At 34.8% G+C, this 20,204-nt stretch overlaps 1 protein-coding gene across 8 annotated transcripts in view; it reads right to left on the bottom strand.

The window, feature by feature from the left end:
- LOC113817571 (serine/threonine-protein kinase tousled-like 2) overlaps nucleotides 1-20,204 on the bottom strand; it is a 124,326-nt gene that overhangs the window by 1,763 nt on the left and 102,359 nt on the right. For 6 of the 8 annotated variants that reach the window (XM_070116339.1, XM_070116343.1, XM_070116337.1 and 3 more), the window contains exons 7-17: nucleotides 13,986-14,205; nucleotides 12,566-12,687; nucleotides 8,850-8,891; nucleotides 4,865-4,927; nucleotides 4,423-4,504; nucleotides 3,270-3,361; nucleotides 3,007-3,154; nucleotides 2,422-2,533; nucleotides 1,871-2,009; nucleotides 1,105-1,324; nucleotides 1-85 (exon numbers count right to left, since the gene is read on the bottom strand). The exon at nucleotides 1-85 is cut by the window's left edge and continues 1,763 nt beyond it. In XM_070116339.1, coding sequence (XP_069972440.1) covers nucleotides 1-85; nucleotides 1,105-1,324; nucleotides 1,871-2,009; nucleotides 2,422-2,533; nucleotides 3,007-3,154; nucleotides 3,270-3,361; nucleotides 4,423-4,504; nucleotides 4,865-4,927; nucleotides 8,850-8,891; nucleotides 12,566-12,687; nucleotides 13,986-14,205 — 1,325 coding nt within the window. The remainder of the gene's footprint in view (nucleotides 86-1,104; nucleotides 1,325-1,870; nucleotides 2,010-2,421; nucleotides 2,534-3,006; nucleotides 3,155-3,269; nucleotides 3,362-4,422; nucleotides 4,505-4,864; nucleotides 4,928-8,849; nucleotides 8,892-12,565; nucleotides 12,688-13,985; nucleotides 14,206-20,204) is intronic. The other 2 variants (XM_070116338.1, XM_027369615.2) reach the window with 2 other exon arrangements.

A 20,204-nucleotide genomic window follows, 5' to 3' on the forward strand; every position in this document is an offset into this window, starting at 1 on the left:
GCGGAGAAAGGTAAGGATTGGAAGACAGCGTCAACACATCATTGCGGTCCTCCTTACGATAAGCCAGGCAACACCTAATAAATTGCTGTAAGAAAAAGAAATAATTTTCAAACAATCTATTTCACAAAACTTGATCAATGTGCTTAAGATCAAAATGTGTTTGGTTTAGCTTGGTTTAGAATGGCTAAATTAGGTTGGATAAATAGTTAATTGAGTCTTTTAGGTTTCCCCTTCATTTCTCTAAATTTGCAGTCTGCTGGGCTTCTTCTTTAATTTTCATTTCATTTCCATTAATCTTTCATACATTATTTATTTCTATTATGTGAAACAGAAAATTCTTGCTCTCAGCCTTTTTCTTTATTATAAGGACAATATATGGATATACTTGAATCCTGATAGTCCTTATAACTGTGATAAAAAGTATCAAGTTCTTTCTGGTATTTTGTAATGATCATATTAATATTAGTCTGTTATTATTGTTTAAGTGAACTTTATTTTAATTTTCTATTGAATCTTAATTTCCCCCCAGAAATTATGTTTTATTCGCATGCAAAAATCCACAAAATAAGCCCTTTATTCAGAATCTTAATCAACTAAGCCATAGCAAAATTGCAGAAATTAAAATTCTCACATGATATAATTTTTAAATGGAGCCTAAAATAACACAAACCTAAGTCACTAAACAGTTGGGAAGCATACTAATAGCACTATTCATGATAGGGAATTACCAACAGGTTCATAACAAAAATACACTAGTACAGACTGGATATTAGTAGACTTGAGCAGCTTACGGGGGTTAAAATAATACTGCTGCTTTCTTGTTCCTCACATTAACATAAAACATTCTCTGAACATTACAATTATTACATTTACTGTATATCATTACTTCAGCCAACTTATATTTGATCTGTGACAAATAGCTTTTCTTTAATGCAAAATTAGAAATAGAGAACAGGACAGCATTTTGCAATTAATTCTAGTGCATGTGAAGTGTATAGGCAGGAGGGACATTTTAAAGCCAAAGATGATGCTTTCAATCATCAAAAGGCTTGGAAAAAATGGAAAATAAACCGCACAGCATAAAACACACAGTGGAAGACGTACCTTGGCCTCATTGCTGACCACTGGTTTGGGTTGGAACTGTACATCTGTGGCTTTGAGGATCGTGTTCTCCTCTAGTATGGTCGCTTGACTTTGGTTGTGACCAAACGGTTTTTTTCCATATAGGCACTGGTAAAATATCACTCCCACGGACCACACGTCGACCTTACTAGAGATCTTGGGTGGAGTTTTGCCTACAATGAAGCACTCTGGCGGAAGATACCTAAGGGAGGAACACACGGGCTTAGGAAAACTGTTTTTAACAAAGGTAATGATTAAGTCAACCAAAAAAATTATTCTGAATGTAAGGGGTAAGTGTAATTTCAATCATAATATTAATAAAATCAATAAGAAACAAAGATCTAAATCTCATACAAATATAGAGAGTTCTAGCAGTGATTATAATAATACAGACATGGAAAAGTTTAACTGGAAAATAAACAGTAATTTGAGTGTAATAGTAATGACAATGCTAATGCCAAATGTGAAATCTGATTAACAAATAAATATCATTATTAAATTTGCTCTTGGAAACAGTCTGACTTGAGAATAGAAAATAATAACTGGAATACAGTGCAAAAGGATAAATTATATCTCTTTCAACATTAACAATATCAAAGACAGTAATATCATAAACTAAAATGAATAAATAATAACACTTGGAAACACTGCAAATCAAAGTGCAAAGTGCAAACAAACCCTGACCTTGGACTACACCAATCTATAAATATCCATGGACTTAATAATTTGACGTCAGATTGCTACTCACCAGTACGTGCCCGCCCCCTGAGAGGTGAGGTCCATCCCGTAGTCAGGATGGTAACTATCCTCATCCATGACTTTACTAAGACCAAAATCTGTGATCTTGACCTCCCCAAGAATATTTCCATCAGTCAATAAGATATTTCCTGTAGGAGAAAAAGGAAACAAAGTGGTAATTGAAGAGAAACTGCCCAAAGGAAATAAAGTTATGTGAAGAGAAACCACACGACAAAATAAGGAATAATAGTGAAAGAAACTGCGTCAACTGTAAAAAAATATTACAAAGACAAGTAGAGGAGAGAGAATCCTGGATGGTTTGAAATACATCTTTCCTCATATCTTGAGTCACATAAGCACATATAAAAGAATCAGTCCCGGAGGATAAGATACATTTTTTCTAAGACACGGAATCTTTAGATTTTCTGACAATGCCAGAACATTTACAATTATAACACTGGCAACACAACAAAACATACAATATCATCAGTACCACGGAGTATTTATATTGTTTGAAAAATTACGATAAGATACATTCAAATAAACTTCCACTCAACTTACCTGGCTTAAGATCATAATGAATGATTGGTGGTTTGATCTCATTCAGGTACTTGAGCGCAGATACCACCTGCATGATCACTGATCTTGCTTCTCGCTCGGGGATAGTCTTGTGCTATTGCGGAGTTAAGCATTTGGTTAATATTTTCCATCTATACAATTAAGATTTCAAAGCAACTTATCTCTAATGAGCAAATCATTAACATATCTGGTAATAGATCAGCCCAAAAATAAAACAAACTAATTTCTGGAATTGTAACCAAATTTTCTTTATTTCTCATTATGTACATTAACTGAATCTGTCATCCAACTTTCTTGCTGCACTCTATAGGTCTGTGACAGAGCAATTCTTCCATGAATTCATTCTATGTATCAAATAAGTCACGAGGTTCCTAGTAAACATTTTTCCTATACTCTATTTCCTATACTCAACAGATTATTCCAAATCTAAGGATTCCACTTAATTAAAATCAATGCAAATAAAGAAATGACTACAAAGTTTTTTCAAAATAATTCAGAATCATTAATTCAGTTTTATATTTAACAACACTATAGATGCAACAACAACAAATACTTTACTTTTCTTACCTGTTTTAAGTAGAAGTCAAGGTCATGACCATCACAGTATTCAAGGACAGTACAAAAACTATTTGCATCTATCTCAAACACGTCATAGAGTTTAACTATACGAGGATGGTTTAATTTCTTCTGAATATTGTACTCTCTTATGGCATGTCTGTGGAAATAGAACGAATCCAGTTATATCATTCAAAATATACATATCAATCATGCTTTAATCATCACAAACTTTATACGGTTATATCCTGCACCAAATCACTTTCAAATCTTACTTGATATAATTAGCCTTTTTGTCATCTTTCCAGTCCTTGTTCAATTGGTGAACTTTGCACGCTACGTAACGCTGTTCCTTTAGGTCAAATGCCTGTAAAGCCAAAAAAGTTATGAAGAACTGACCAATCACCATATTGCACACATAGTGTAATATATGCCTACACTGACGGTGCCAGAATTTTCTGTGTGGCACTAATTCCAGCAACTACTGGCATCTGTCTAGTCTTTACACCACAGAATTTGATGTGTACAGCCAGTCCTCCCCGCTTGCCTCTCCAAAGCGAATCATGATACCCACAGATGTACCCATCAGGAAGAGTAGGTTTTCCATGACTACTATAGGTGTGCCCGGCTATATGAGTGAATGAGTGAGTGAGTAAGTATGAGAGTGAGTGAGTGAGTGAGTGAGTGAGTGAGTGAGAGAGAGAGAGAGAGAGAGAGAGAGAGAGAGAGAGAGAGAGAGAGAGAGAGAGAGAGAGAGAGAGAGAGAGAGAGAGAGAGAGAGAGAGAGAGAGAGAGAGAAAGGGAGGGAAGAGAGGAGAGAGGGGAGAGGGGAGAGGGGAGAGAGGAGAGAGGAGAAAGGGGGGAGAGAGAGAGAGAGAGAGAGAGAGAGAGAGAGAGAGAGAGAGAGAGAGAGAGAGAGAGAGAGAGAGAGAGAGAGAGAGAGAGAGAGAGAGAGTGAGAGTGAGAGTGAGAGAGTGAGAGAGTGAGAGAGTGAGTGAGTGAGTGAGTGAGTGAGTGAGAGAGTGAGAGTGAGACAGAGTGAGACAGAGAGAGTGAGTGAGTGAGTGAGTGAGTGAGTGAGTGAATGAGTGAGTGAGTGAGTGAGTGAGTGAGTGAGTGAGTGAGTGAGTGAGTGAATGAGTGAGTGAGTGAGTGAGTGAGTGAGTGAGTGAGTGAGTGAGTGAGTGAGTGAGTGAGTGATTGTGTGTCTGTCTTTGTTGGGCATATACAATAAATTGTGTTGCATATGCCAAGTGTACCTGTACATATATTTTTGCATGTGTCAACTTTTATGAATGTGATTTGCTCTAACCAGTGTATCAACTGGTGCAATAAGTATCGTCACAAGCATCAGATAAAATATTCTTCAAACATATCTGCAAAAATATTCATTTATAATCATATGACAAAATGCAAAATGAACCTTACCTTATGAACCTCTGAAAACCCTCCTTTTCCTAATAACATGAGCAACAAGTACCGGTCATTTAGCACGGGATGGTTGTTGAACCTGCAACACAGACATTACACTGTCAATGGAATATGCTAAAGCAACCACAAACTTTCTTTCAACAACACCAAAAAGCAAACATGGTCGTCATGAAATTATTCCCAAGAATATACAATGGGCCAGGTCCTGTCACATCTTTTCATGGTAAATCATACTGACTTCAAGAAAACCTATGGCAAGAGGGACAAACTGCATTGGGTTAATTCCCCTAATTCTCTCTGTGTTAAAGCAAGATTATCTTCATCATCAACTAGTTACATAGAGCTCTTTCAAGCCTGCTACCTTACTGTTACTGTTAGGATAGATCACGTTACTCTGGCTTGGAAAGTTATACTACAAGTGAGAAGGTTGAGTGCTTACTCTGTTAGGGGTTTAGAAAGATGCAAACATCTAGCAGCTTGGTTGAAACCACCAAACCACCGCCTGAGAAAGAGCCAGGTTTCAGCACACACTCCCAGTTCTAAGAGGGCAATTTATCAACACCAAGAAAGACCTACTTAGAAAGATGCCCTTCTTTCATGATTCTAAAAATGGAGCATGGAAGGATATACCATTACAAACTCCCACCAAAAGAATCTTCTGGAATAGACATGCAAATGTGGCCTAGGCCACTCATGACTAACAAATGTACAGTTTTAGTGTCAGTACAAAGTCCATTATAGAAAAGTATTATCTGAGTATCAGCAATGGTTATCATAATAGTATTCTTTATTGCTTGTATATATGAAATGCAGTATGAACCTGTTAAAAATTCAAGTAAATAAGTAAGAATTCATCCATACTGATTTACTCTTGTTGACTTACAAGGATACATGCTCAATTATATTGTCCATGTTGAATCAGCACTAAGCACACACGCACGCACGCACACACACATGAACACACACGCACGCATGCGCACACACAGACACACACACATACACACACACACACACACAAAAGCACGTACGCAAAGACAACACACAACCACTTCAAACATACTTTTATACAAATATGGACACCCACACATATGCCTGAAAATGTTTTGTGGCAAACAAAACAGTATCTGTAAGTTCACTCACTCACACTAACACACACACACACACACACACACACACTGATACACACCTGCATGCATACAGATACAGAGGGAATCCGAGGGCTTAAGCATCCCTCAACGGGTGCCTTAACTAGACAACTGAAAACCTTTTCAAAATAAGAATAGTTTTGACATTTCAAGTTATTTTACCATTACATAAAACTGCACCCAATCTTGTCTGTTCAAAAATAACTATACGATTCCCCTTAAGCATTGTATCACTTGAGAAAAGCTTTCAATGTCAACATATTAAGATATATTTCACAATAAAAGTATTTTTTTCTTTTCTTTTTTTTCTACAATGAAATGGTCAATATTTTTGTGCGCTACTGCTATATTTTTACTATAATAATCATCCTTTAAAGTGGATACATTTCAAATGTAAACATTTACATGACTTTGAGCAGTTATTTTCAATTTCAATCACAAATATGAAAAACTTAAATGAGTAGAAATATCTGCAATATGTTCCTTCAATGTCTGTAGGAATACACAGACAATCTCAATGAATGCTTCCACTCAAGATAATCTTATTTCTTACACATTTTTTCCTAAACGTTGATTTTCTCTACTGCTGCTGAACATTTCTTCCTGACTGAACTTGAAAGGATTTCTAATATGTTCTTTAAAAGAAAGGAAGACCCTGTATGCACACATTCATTAAGCACACTCACTTACGTCAGTGTGCAATGCTAACAGACACAAAACTATTTTGGGAAAAGATGGGAAAGAAAGAACGAAAAAAATAACGCTAAACCTAAATTTTAAAAACAAAGGAATGAATTAACAAAAAATCTCCTCTTCTATATCTATAATTAATCTATTCAAAGTCGGGAAAAACTTTAAACTACAGTTTGGCGAGGCCAGGATGCAGAAGCATGCACCACTCTACAACTGGGCTAATTGTTTGGCTTGTCGTGGGGCTCCTGAAGTGAAGCTTCTGCCTTCATGTGACAGGACATCACCTGGTAAAATTAAGGTTCAGCTTTCTAAAAACGACCATTAAAGTAGAAAAACTGACATTTTCTCCTTTAAAAGATTTATAATAATAAAGTCGCATCCTTATTTAGGAAATCAAAGCAATGTCCACTTACAGCTATTAATATAAGTAAACCAAAGTAAAAGCAAACTTCACCACAAAATGTTCAGAAATTTCTTGAAAATTAATGTCATGACAGTTCCTTTACTTTTCACTTTTGTTTTCCTTCTTTTTTCTTTTTTTACAGCAAATTATTCAATCAATGTCGCAGCAAACACGTCATCTGTTACCTGTCTTTACTTCCAATTTCAATCAGTCAATCTGCTACTAAGTTCTGATTCTTGATTTCTAACTGGTAATTTCAATCATATCAATCAGCATGAACCAATGATCACATCTTCACATTTTCCCCACTGAGTTTCAGTTACTCTCTAGTCTAATTCTGTGGCAAAGGGCGAATCTCTATCATGTCAAAGTAAAAAATCCCAGATGCGATGTGACACCTCATCCTATCAAAGAGTCCATATCCAAACTGTGAGGATGAGACTTTGACTGGCCACTCACCCTCCCACCCTCCCACCCTCCCACCCTCCCTCCCTCCCACCCACCCTCCCTCCCACCCACCTACCCACCTACCCACCCAATGACTCAAAAACCCACCCACCCACCCACCTACCCACCCTCCCTCCCTCCCTCCAGCTGGACAATTAACCAAGAACAACAAAGGGTACACTAATAAACACCCATACTCATCTAACTTCCAAAATATTTTTACTGGTCATATTTGGGTACGAGTAAGCAAATGCATTATCTCAGCATAATACGTTTTGTTATCCCTCATTTTTTACTTCAAGTACACGTTCCAATCACTTCTACAGCGTAATATGGGGCCAATTACATAAATCTTAATATGCTAAAAAGATGTAATGTTCTCAACAGTAACATCCATGTTAATGTCTCATAATAATAAAAATACGGAAATTGCAACAGGGAAGACAAGAAAATATAAAGAAGTACCCATGCTGAAGTCCCATGTACACCTTGAAAAATTTGTTAGTTGATTAAAAGTGAGCACCAAGCCAAGAAGAAAAATAAGATAAACCAAGAAGGAAATGAAAAAACTACGAGAAAATTATATACATAAAAATATACTTAAAATTAAACAAACACACCTACCCGTATTTTAAGATAATGTCATATGATGTGAAACCCTGTTGATACTTTTTTTTTTAAAGCTCAGAGTTCTCCACAGAATACAATAAATAGTTACCTAAACTGTTATTCTGGATTTTGTATTTCAAGGGGGGGAGGGGAATAAATAAACAAAAAACAAAGCTAAAAACAAATAAATAAATAGAAAAACAAAAACGAAAACTATACAACCAATTTCAAGGTTTTTATCATCAAAATGAAAGAGTTAATGACAATTCCAAGCAAAATACAAAGAAAGTGAACCTAATTAAATTAATTACTTCCCTGGCACTCTGGTTTCTTAAGAACCTTCCAAAAACAAAATAAAATACATATCTTCTCCATAAACAACAGCAGCACTTCTGCATTTACCTAAGATATCTTATGTCCTATTTATTCTACCAAAAGTAGAGTGCTGATTACAATCATTGCCGAGAATCTAGTAATTCCTCACATGCCAATTCCTGTATCATGTCTGTACTCTTGTCTCTTCAGTTATATAACTAGGCCTAGATAATAACAGATAATGAAATTTGTAAATAAACTCATATTCTTTCGCGCTTTCTATTCAATGAACTAGCTCCTAAGCCAAGCCCACCCTCCCAAACCTATAATCACATCCACACATGCATATGTATGTGCGTACACATACATAAACACTGACACACAATCACCCTTTCAATCATTCACTCACTCACATGCTCACTTACTCACTCTTGCTCTCACACTCACTCTCTCATTCTGTCTCTCACTTTCTCATTCTGTCTCTCACTCTCTCATTCTGTCTCTCACTTTCTCATTCTGTCTCTCACTCTCTCATTCTGTCTCTCACTCACACTCTCTCACCTGCACCCGCACAAGCACACACACTCACTCTCTCTCTTATACAATGCCCAAAAAGACGCAAAGTGATCCACACTCAAGATTAAATTGTGAGTAATATAATTACCCGATAGTTTAATTATCTAAAAATTTTCCTTCAATATCTCTATGGGAAAAATAGCTTCAAGTACAGTGAGGAGGATTTCCAAGTGTTTGGAGAGAAATACTTCTCCACCAGCCTCACATACAAATCATGTTGTCCAGCTACTACTCACATGTCATGAGGATTTCGAGGTGAAGACTGTGATTGGAGGATTCTGTGGGGGAACAACAACCAGTATCAATACAGAGCCGTGGGATGGTCCTATCTGACTCACCACACAAAAATTCATTTGTTCACATTACAGCACAATATCAAACTGAAACAATGTCAAGGGACTGTGGAATAGCTTTCTGACTGAATTGTGTGGCTGGTAAATGTTAAAGCCTGAAGTATTCTTCAAGAAATCCAAAGTGCTATACATTTGTATTGTTTCAGATTAACACTGATTACTGATTTCAAATAAATGAGATCTCTAAAGTACTCTCTTTCAAACTAAAATGATAACCAGTGATTGCAACAATGAACAAACTGAAGCAAATACAATGTCCGCTTTCAGGTTTCATTCTTGTCACTGATGAAATAGGGTCCTTAATTTAATCTTATCCGAAAACATGTATCTTTCACACTTTGTGCAAACTCTGACGAAGAGAAGGATACCATCTATAGTTTCAGGACTAATATTTCTTTTCAGTATCAAGTTAATTTTGTTTACTTGATTAGTCATTTAATTTGAAAACAATTATCCTCCAATATGCAAGTTGAATATATTCTACAAAGTTCTTCTCCGAGAGAGTAGGAAAATGCGTAACGGGTTCTTAATATTAAAAGCAACTGTGGTACAGTTCCATTTCTAAAAGATCAATTAATTGTAATCCTCCATCAAATAACTTTGGTGTACTTTGCTGGACAATTCCCTCCCTCACTAAAGGCACGAGTCCTATTATTAATGACATAAATTTTTGCCATGGCGCTGTATCATCATCACTATCATGTATCAATACTGTTCTTAATAACCAACTGTTAATAGGATAATAGCATATGTGATGACTTAACAACAAAGCACAAGGGAAATAAGGCTTGATAAAACTGCAGAAAGCCAGTAAGCAAGCTGATAGTAATATGAGGAAGATATTAGCTTATGTCTGTGTGATGATGAACTGTAAAATCAAAGTATAATACTTTCTGTGGCATCACATGCAAATATTAATCTGTATGCATACTCAGGCAAATAGGTAAAGGTATATACAAGCACCAATAACAACTGTTTTTGAATGTAACTGTACTTTTTTCCCCATGCTGATTTTTCTTGATACTTCTTGTATAATGTGAGAGTGGTCTACAGGTTTCCTTTTATCATCAAACCAAACACTTCTTAAATGTTTGAGTAAAAAGAATATCTTGTCACAATGATTTTTTCAGCACTATATTACACTCATGAATACTCATTCCAAAAATAAGTCCTATTGAGCAAATGTGTGAGAAATATTCACCCAATGCCGCTAGGAATGGCACGTAGGTAGATTTGATTATTGTCTTCACAATTCGATGGCTCCACAAGTACTCACTTTAGATACCTATGAGTCAATTACTAGTACTACCTGCCTCATCTATTCACCCTCTCCCTCGATTTTTGGAAATATTTTCTTTTATCTTATGTTTTTGATAGAAACGTCAATAACATTGTAATAATAATAATGTATATAACAATAATAATAATAATATAATAACAGCATCAATATTGGTAACATTAGCCAAAAAAATTAATACTACATTTTCCCATCAGCATTCAGTTAATAACATAGTTGAGCATTAACACTTATATACACATCTTAATATAAAAACCTTCTCCCTTGCAATATTGTCCACACAGTTCTTGCAATGACACACAGCACACACAATGCCCAAAAAGACGCTTATCATAACACCTAGTTAACCAGTCTTTCTTAGCTGATAGATATCATAAAATCCTTAATTGAATCCCAAGGGGAATATAAGCAATCGCGAAGTTTTCACAGGAGTCCATATTTGAGGTGCATATACCAATCGCAAACAACACCAGGACAAACTCAAACGAACAGAAAAGTGAAGGGACTGAAGTCTTGTACATCCCTCACTGTCAGATGGTATATCTACATTACTAAAAAATATATAAATATATATACTTTTTCTTCCAATGATAGCAACTGGTGCAACACTAAGTCTTACAGTGACCTAAACCTCTTAAAGTGATGAATGCAATATATCTCATAATAACTACTTCTTCTAGGGAACTTGTAGGGAATTGCAGCCGATGGTGGAAAAAATGGCACACTCTACAATAAATCAAAACAGTTCCAAACTACTATGTAAAATCATGGTAACAGGAACACTAACCCTTAGAAAGGAAACGCTACATCCTGAGAAACCATCCTAATCAGCTTTTCTCCCTGTACATTCTTCCAGCTGTTTGCACTGACAACAAATCGTGATCACCTCTTGGGGAGAATATTCTATCAAACTGTGCTGCACAACAATGGCAAGCTGATGCGACTGATAATTCCATGAGTGGAAACCGCAGCACAAGAACATGAATTACGAAGATCATGAACTTTTTGGGTAGTTACACAAACTCAAATTCTCCTAGATATTACTGTAAGTGATGCATTTGAGGATGGCTATGCAGCATCAAAACAGAGTATACTATTCTACTAAAAGGTAAGCCATACCAGCATAGGATATACTGTACTAACAATGGGTATGCTGCACCAAGAAGGGGTATGCTATATCAAAAAGTGTGTGATTTCTTGATGTGTCATTACTCAAAACTGAACCAGAAGGGAAAAAAAGGAAGAAAAACAATGTATTTAATCTTCACAAAAAACAAACCACCACATATACTTCCGCAATTTGCACAAAAAACAAAAGTAAATCTAATCAACAAGGAAACTATAAACAATGTGTGCAATCTTGGCTATCTAGAAAGTTATGAGTCATAGCAAACTATCAAAATGACCTGTTTAGGTCACCTTGTCCGAATACAGTTATTTCCTCGACGTTATGATTCAATCGTCAATTTACACCCCAAATAAACTGATAACAAAAACCATACAAGGCTTAACCTTACCTACTCTACATAATATCCCCTTTCTCCCTCATCCAGTAATCTACAACTTTAACATTCACTCATTCATATCACCAATGATACGACAGACATCACAGAAAACAGGAAAAAAATCAAGGAACAATTTCAAAAATATCTGCTATCCTTCTGAATGCATCCTCCTAATCATCATAACATTTTACATGTATTCAGCTTTTATTTTAGAGAGAAAATCAGCATTACTTGTGGTAATTTTGATATTCCCTGACTGTAGTAGTTATTGACAACTGTTAAAGACAAAGTTCTATGTAAAATATGCTTCCCGAAATTAAATAAATCAGAGATTGAAAAAACTTTTCAAAAGCCCCTCCCTGGGCTACAACATTGTGTTCTGCAGTATACATCTCAGGGCATCAAATAATGAAGAAAGCATCGTATATATATTTATTTCGTGTATCAGCTCTTGATCGTTACATGCCTAACCCTGGGGCTTGCATATGAATTTTGATATACGAGTTAAGAGTCCCAGTTACAAATACACCCTGCTGTGGTTACTGGGTTGTTCTTGCCTTCTATATCTCTCTCGGGAGGCCATTTATGGCTTTTAAACTAGATAAGCTGACTAAATCTCATTTGGCAAAGAACAAAATAAATATAAATTAAGATCATTCTTCTTTCATGGAAAGAAAATGTCACTATGTTAACAAACACGAACATTCTATAAAAAAGAAGAAATTAAAAAAAGAAAGCAAGAAAACATTCTATTTTCCCAAAATCCCTAGTTCCAGGTCCCATTTTGTTCTACTTACCTTGATTGGTCCTCATTGTGAATTCGTTTGAGTTCCCTAATATGTAGATTTCTTTCCCTTTCTAATTTCTCCATCTCCTGCTGAAGGTCTGTGTCCTCTTTCTTGAGGGCAGTTTGCCGTAACTGTGGAGAGGTAAAGAAAGTTCTCATACAGTACACAGGACATAACAGATAATAATACTATGTAAATAAATATTAATATGGTTAGCATATTCCAAAATTTTACTTTTAACCCACTAACGCTAGTATATTTTAAAGCCGAAAATAATAGTTTCCGGGTGGCTACAAAATTGGCGTGAGGGGCTGACCCGAGACGCCCAGCAATGTTTATTTTTCTGGGTGTCTCATATATGGGACACCCGTCGTAAATTGGTTAAATTCATACATAGAATTCAAATTTATAGTAATTTTGTAAAAGATTTTCATAAATAAATATAATTAGGGTTACGAGTGAAAATTGTCATCCAACAAAAAGGTAATCCTTAGACTCTTAGAACATGTAGGGCACTCTCTGGATAGGCTGCGAGAATTGGGCAAAGTGTAAATTTGAAAGGAAAGAAGAATGAACAAGAATTACCACATACAATGGAGTAACAAGGAGTAAAAGGAAAGCAACTGCTGCTTGTTATAATGAGAAAGGAATTATCACTGCTTACGACCCCCAGCAGTAAGGTTTCTTGAAGTAACACTAAGAGCGTAGAATCACCTGGTAACAGGTAATTAGGTGCGGAAGGTGCCTTGGGTGAGGGGGTAGAATTCCAATTCTGTGGTGTATGAGCAACATCATGGGTAAATTTAAATACATGCAGTGTGATCAAGAGGACCTTTATAAATGACATCGTGACATGATGTCATTTCTTCACCCCGAATGGATTGCTCATACAATACGTCCAAATTATAATGTAATTGAGAGCCATCATGATGTCATAACCTAGAGAGCTTTGGGGGGAGATGGTCAGTGTACAGGATAACCATGCCCAATAATTCTAGTATAAAAAATCAGCTAGTGACCAGTAATGCAGGGTTGTTGGTGTGCATCGTCAGTTCTCCTGTTTGTGCAGGGATTATTCAGGATTTAAGCACAACATTAGACACCTAATGGCTTGTAACTGTAGTTTATAACCACAAGCTTGAAAGAAAGAGAGAGAGAGAGAAAAAAAAAAGGAATAGCTGAGGTCAGAATCAACTAGGGCAAAAAGAAGATCAAGCTCTCAAACACTTGGTCAAGTATTCTGGATCCTCGGTCCACTGACCCATTGAGATAAAATATTCAAATGGCATAAGCAATATTTACAGTAACTTATTTTCCAAAATACTTCAAAGAAAGAAAGAACAGAAAAGGGGGGGAAAAAAAACACTAGATAGAATAAAAACACTAGAGAAAATCTTCCCAAAGCCATGGCCAAATCTCCTTGACATACCTTTAGTATTTCTTCTGACTCGTAGTATTCCTGGATAGTGAGGTCCCTGTGGTCGTGATCGCCTCCGAGGCCATTCGGAAGATTACTGCCACCCTGACTCTGGTTACTATTTGATCCCCGTTTCCTAGAGTTGCTTCCTCCCTCTGAGGGTTTCCGCTTCATTAAGAGCTTCCGCTGCCGGTCGATCTCCTCCTTTTCTGACTGGAGTTCTTCCTGACGTCTGAAATGCCACCAAATGTTTGTTATTTCAAACCCATGCCTATGACATTTTTGTCAATATACACTTCCTTTCTGATAGTCATTTTTGGATAAAAAATTATAAAAATAAATTCATAATATATACATACATACATACATACATACACACATACATATATATATATATATATATATATATATATATATATATATATATATATATATATATATATATATATATATATATATATATATATATATATATATATATATATATATATATATATATATTATGTGTGCATTTATGGTAAATGCATTTTTGAATATTCATCTCGGATTCGTGTAAAAGTGCAGTGCAAATACACAAGAATCTTTTTTACAAACACTGTAAATATCCTCATCATAATCTTTACCATTATTCTCATATCCATGATTATTCCTGAAATGGCCATATATACAAAATACTCCTTTGGAAAGAGATTTCCCATGATCAATAGATAGAAAGAACTTAATTCTATATCTTACATAACTGAAATGATAACAGAAAATGCAAAGCAAACCACTCTGCTGACCACACAGTATGATACAACATTAAGCAAGGAATTTGTTATTTGGTTATAACCAAAGTTTCTGTAATTACTATAAAGATTACACAATTCATGGTACTCTATTGCACAAAAAAATTCAAAACTAATTAACTTAATAATAATAATAATCATCATCATAATCACTATCATCATCATTATTATCATCATCATAAAAACAATAACAATAATGATAACGGTAATAATAATGATAATGATAATGATAATAATAATAATAACAATAATAATTATAACAATAATGATAATGATAATGATAATGACAATAAAAAGTAATGATAATAATAATAATCATAATAATAATAATAATAATAACAACAATAATAAATTACGATACCTTTCCCTTAGTTTCTCTGAGAACATACATAATTCTCTTTGCATACACTACAAATATCAATAAAACTAACAATATCAATACTGTTATTACAATCAGCATATCAATTAAACTAACAATATCAATACTGTTAATACAATCAGCAGCAACCTGTTATGTCCAACATTTTCCTCATTAGATTCTAAGCGCAGAGGTGAAGGATATTACAGCCTGCAGACCAGCAATCTATCCACATATATTCAACTACTGAGAGCAGAAAAAAGTACGAAGGAGAATGAATATCTTCACAGAGCAAGAAATGTCCTTGACCAGTTTTGCCTACATCTTCATCAGGATTTCATGTATTTTTGATGAGGATGTAGTTAAAACTTTGCTCATTCAGACCTTTTTCTACATCTGTCTCAATAAATGCTGGTCATCTGTCTAATGAATGTGTAGGTTGCTTCTACTCTTGTAGGCTTAGCATAACATACAAATATAAAGCTGTACTAGAATATAGTCATTACAAACCTTGTACCTTAACTGCTACTGAGTACATAATGTTTTCAGAACTCTACTTATTTTCTACTATATATATTGATATGGGTTGCATGAAGATTAATAATCAAAGATGGTATTAGCCATGACGTATATGTCCATGCCATCCTTGTGTAAAGAGGTTAACTTTTCCGTGCATGCTGCATCTTATGGGCAATAGTTGTGTACATAACAACCGTACCACTTGTTCAGGACCCACCCAATCATCAGCAATATTACTTTGGTTGTTGATATCTAGTGTTCTAATTCAGGCATAAATCCTTATCATACTAAAAACTATTAATATCAATATACAAAATCTAATGTACTATCAAGAAGCTTATATAATATCACTATTAAACTAAGATCCCTGACTAAAAAAAAAAAAAAAATCTATAAACAAACAAAAATTTTCCACATCTACACAAAATACCCAAATCCGTTTTTCTTGGCTTTTCTTATTACCCAAAATTAAACAACATCTACAGAAACATCTGGGCTTCTTTAATGCACTGAAGAAGAAAACTCTCTCTCATGCTATTCACAAATCAACAAAACAAAATGAGAGAAAGCACCTGCCCAGAGTGACAGAGATATGTGACACGGTTAAAGTTAAAACTCCTTCTTACATATTTCAAATTCTGTCTTGAACACCCAAAATATGTGTACCTTGTTGTTTAGGTTTGGACGGTTTTGAAGCCACACTCACGACACACCTTTATCCATAACTGTACATATGTACGCTAATATGTAAATAAACAAACATCTATCGCTATATATAAAATCCACCTATCCAGCTCCCTCACTACTACCCACTCTTTCTCTGTACATATACATCTTTTTATATATTAGATTCACTGATATGATGCAGATTAGAAGCATTGTTTACAAATAACGGAACCAGACGAATAGCAGTTCTAAAACATTTCTTTATGCCCTAGTTTCTATGTGTATCCATATATAACTGCAAGTAAATTTTTTTCTACCTTGAAGATAAAATATATACCTTTATGCATATACTATAAAACATCTGCAGCATCTGTATCAAATCTGTATTACTCACAAAAATTAACAAAACAAGAAGAAAAACAAGAAAAATGCAAGAAAAATTGTGATTTGAGTAAAAAGAAAATCATAAACATATGCAAATAACATCAATAACCATATAGGAAACACCTGGATTCTGATCACATATAATTTCTAATGTAAACACTCACACATTTTGTATTCGTAAAGACCGTTCAAGCCAGGTATGTGGATTATCAGGTTTGCATTTCTGTTCCTCTGAATAAACCTATAACAACTAGTACAATTCGATGTTTTTTTGTTTGTTTCTTCAGCACCTAAATGCAGTTTAAGCAAACAACAAAACAAGAACCAAATAAGATCAAACTGTACAAAACATTAAGAGAAAATAGAATCAACAGAGCAAAACTCATCTCGACTAACTCAGCTATTTTTCTACAGCCATTCTATGTAGTCTATGCAAAACTTCAGATATTGAGGCACCACTTATTTGGAAAAGAGGAGGAGGAGGAGGAGGAGGAGGAGGAGGAGGAGGAGGAGGAGGAGCAGGAGGAGCAGGAGGAGGAGGACAAGAAACAATAATGAACTTAAGAACATACTAAAATAAAATGAGGGAAAAAGCTGCCAGAATTATTACAACTGATCTCAAAATAACTTCGGAAACGACCTCTGTCCTTGGCGTGTATGTTTCTACGAACAAAGTTCTTAATTTTCATTAATTTCTGTTTGAAGAATCTGCTTCAGATTTTCACTTGTCTATAGAAAGAAAAATGAAGATCTGTAGAGGAATACCTTCTGATACAGATTTCCAAAGTTCATTTATATCCTACTCTACCAAAAAAAGAGGAAAAAAAATTGACGCATTCATATATCACCTAACCTTGGTATATATTTTACGTCCATGTATAAAAATTAGGATGTTTATCTACAAAAATCAAGTAGAAATTCTTGCCCTAAAAAATTCCACTCAAATAATATAAAAACAGACAATATTCTTCCTAGAAGGTCACATCCTATTTTCCCTAGAAAAAAAATATATATCCTAAAGTACCACCAAGAAAATAATGACCTTTAAGAAGCTTGAAACTGACACAATAATCATAAATTGCCTGTCAGAAATTCGTCATACCGTGTCCAAAATTTTTTCCAATTCTTTCCACCTAATGTTATCTTTTATGGCTGAAGTTACCAAGATAAATATTCATAGGCATAAATAATTACCGAATAATTAGAAGATGCAAAAAACGATAGTAATAACGGCAAAATTCAAATCAACATGACCAGATGTACCTAGATTAATAAAAAGGTTAATACATTTCTTAATAACGATTATGGTAATGCCCACATATTCTTTAAACAAATGCAACGCCCTATAATCAAAAGAGAAACTAAAAATGTTAGTTATTTCAAATAATTTCTACCCTCTCCAAACTGTAAAGCTGGAAGGTGAAACAAGTCACGAACGGTGGTGCACATCTATCTTGGCGAATAAATAGTATCCTCTGAAAATATTCCAACACCAACATAGCATACTGAGGTTACATCACTCTACATTATTCAATGCGAATATAAAGCATAGCAGACATCCGATATTAATTAGATATAGATACTGATTTTGACACTGAATACACTAACGTGTTTTTCCTTTGTATCCATTACCTACATAATCCTATGTGGCAACTTAACTCTACTTGGACACTAAAATCCTCTATGTCAACGAAACGTTGCCATAAAAAATTTGATCATGATATGAATTCCAAATATTGGAAATGGATGTTCTTCATGATTTTATTAACCTCTTATATTCCTATGGATATATCACACCATAAAATTCTACTTTTAAAAGAGTAATTGGCATCTCACTCTCAGGTTTGCCAACACTTCCAAAATGACTTAACCCTTAGTTCTCACTCAAGAATCTGACTCCATTTTAACTGCATTTTACAGGACAAGATTACTGATCAGGCACTGAAATCTGCTGAAACTGAAAAATGCATAAGCTTAAAAATAAAACTTTCTTGACCATTATCTAAGTCATAATCATCCATATATTAGTTTTTACTAGTCATCATCAGGGTCATTGGTAGTATTATTATCAATATCAGTGACCATCATTACCATTATTGTTAAACTAGCTATTATATACTGCCAGGCACATCATATAATTTTTGTTTTCTTTTCTTCTTCTTTCCCTTTTTTTGTATCTTGTACATGTTTTTAAGAGAAGTTACAGTCCACCAACTCCTTTCAATAAAAAATCTATGAAGAATCCATCTCTCTACCTACCAGATCAAAAGCAAAATGAGAGAGAGAGAGAGAGAGAGAGAGAGAGAGAGAGAGAGAGAGAGAGAGAGAGAGAGAGAGAGAGAGAGAGAGAGAGAGAGAGAGAGAGAGAGAGAACGAGAGAGAGAGAGAGAACGAGAGAGAGAGAGAGAACGAGAGAGAGAGAGAGAGCGAGAGAGAGAGAGAGAGAAATCCCATAGGGCTTTTCATAAAACCCACTGCAACTGCCTTTCCTAATCCTTCTAAAATATACAACAAATAGCAAACAGCGTCCTATTTCAACCCTACAAACATTGGGTTCTAGTGCACACTGCTACTGCCGTTTCCTTGCCTTTATCGAATTTTCTTAGCAAAGGCATGAAGAAACAAACCATACAATTCAATGCTAAAGACAGATTTAGTTGATCAGGGAAGTTTCCACAAATAATAGGTGAAAAATTATTGTCAGATCTAGTGCCCTCATATTATGGCTTGTTTTGGTTGAAAAAGAAAGAAAGAAAGAAAGAAAGAAAGAAAGAAAAAAGAAAAGAAGAAGAAAAAAAATTGTGACTTTTTTTAAAGCAGGGATGCCTCTCAGATCTGTGATACAACTTGGCTTGAAAAGAAATAAAATAAAATAAATTAATAAATCTAAAGGGTTTTTTAAATACTACTATACTGATTGCTTTGACCATTGCAATAATAATAATAATAATAATAATAATAAAAATGTATCAGGGGACATGTGGTAAACAAAGGTTACTTATAGGACAACTGACCATTAGCCAAATACGACTCCAACTACTAGTAAAAACACAACATCCAACAACTGCAGCCACTACCAACTTGAATGCAGTTTTCAAACATGAGCAGCATTGCTATTCACTCAAAATATACAACCCATTTATTCTGTTTAGTGAAAGCAACAGAACAATAGACATACAACCTGATGGACTTTGGTTCAGAACTCTGCTATTCATATTTTATAGTCATTAACCAGAATAGTAGAAGAAAACAGGGTAATGGGAAGCTTAAATAGAATTTCAAATATTAGAACACTTCTTGAACGTTTTATCTTTCTGGGATAGAGAGGGTAGTAAATAAATGTGTATATGGTAGATCCAAATTCCAACATCTAAGTATTATTAATCCCTGTGTGATAAAACCAAGATGATAACCTAGGTTACACCAAGAAGCCAATTCTAAATTACCTAATATAATATAAAACAATTTTGCTTGGTAAAAAAAATATGGTGCTGACATCTTAAACATCTAGGAAGA

The sequence above is a fragment of the Penaeus vannamei genome, chromosome 38, assembly GCF_042767895.1.
Source record: "Penaeus vannamei isolate JL-2024 chromosome 38, ASM4276789v1, whole genome shotgun sequence".
Lineage (NCBI taxonomy): Eukaryota > Metazoa > Arthropoda > Malacostraca > Decapoda > Penaeidae > Penaeus > Penaeus vannamei.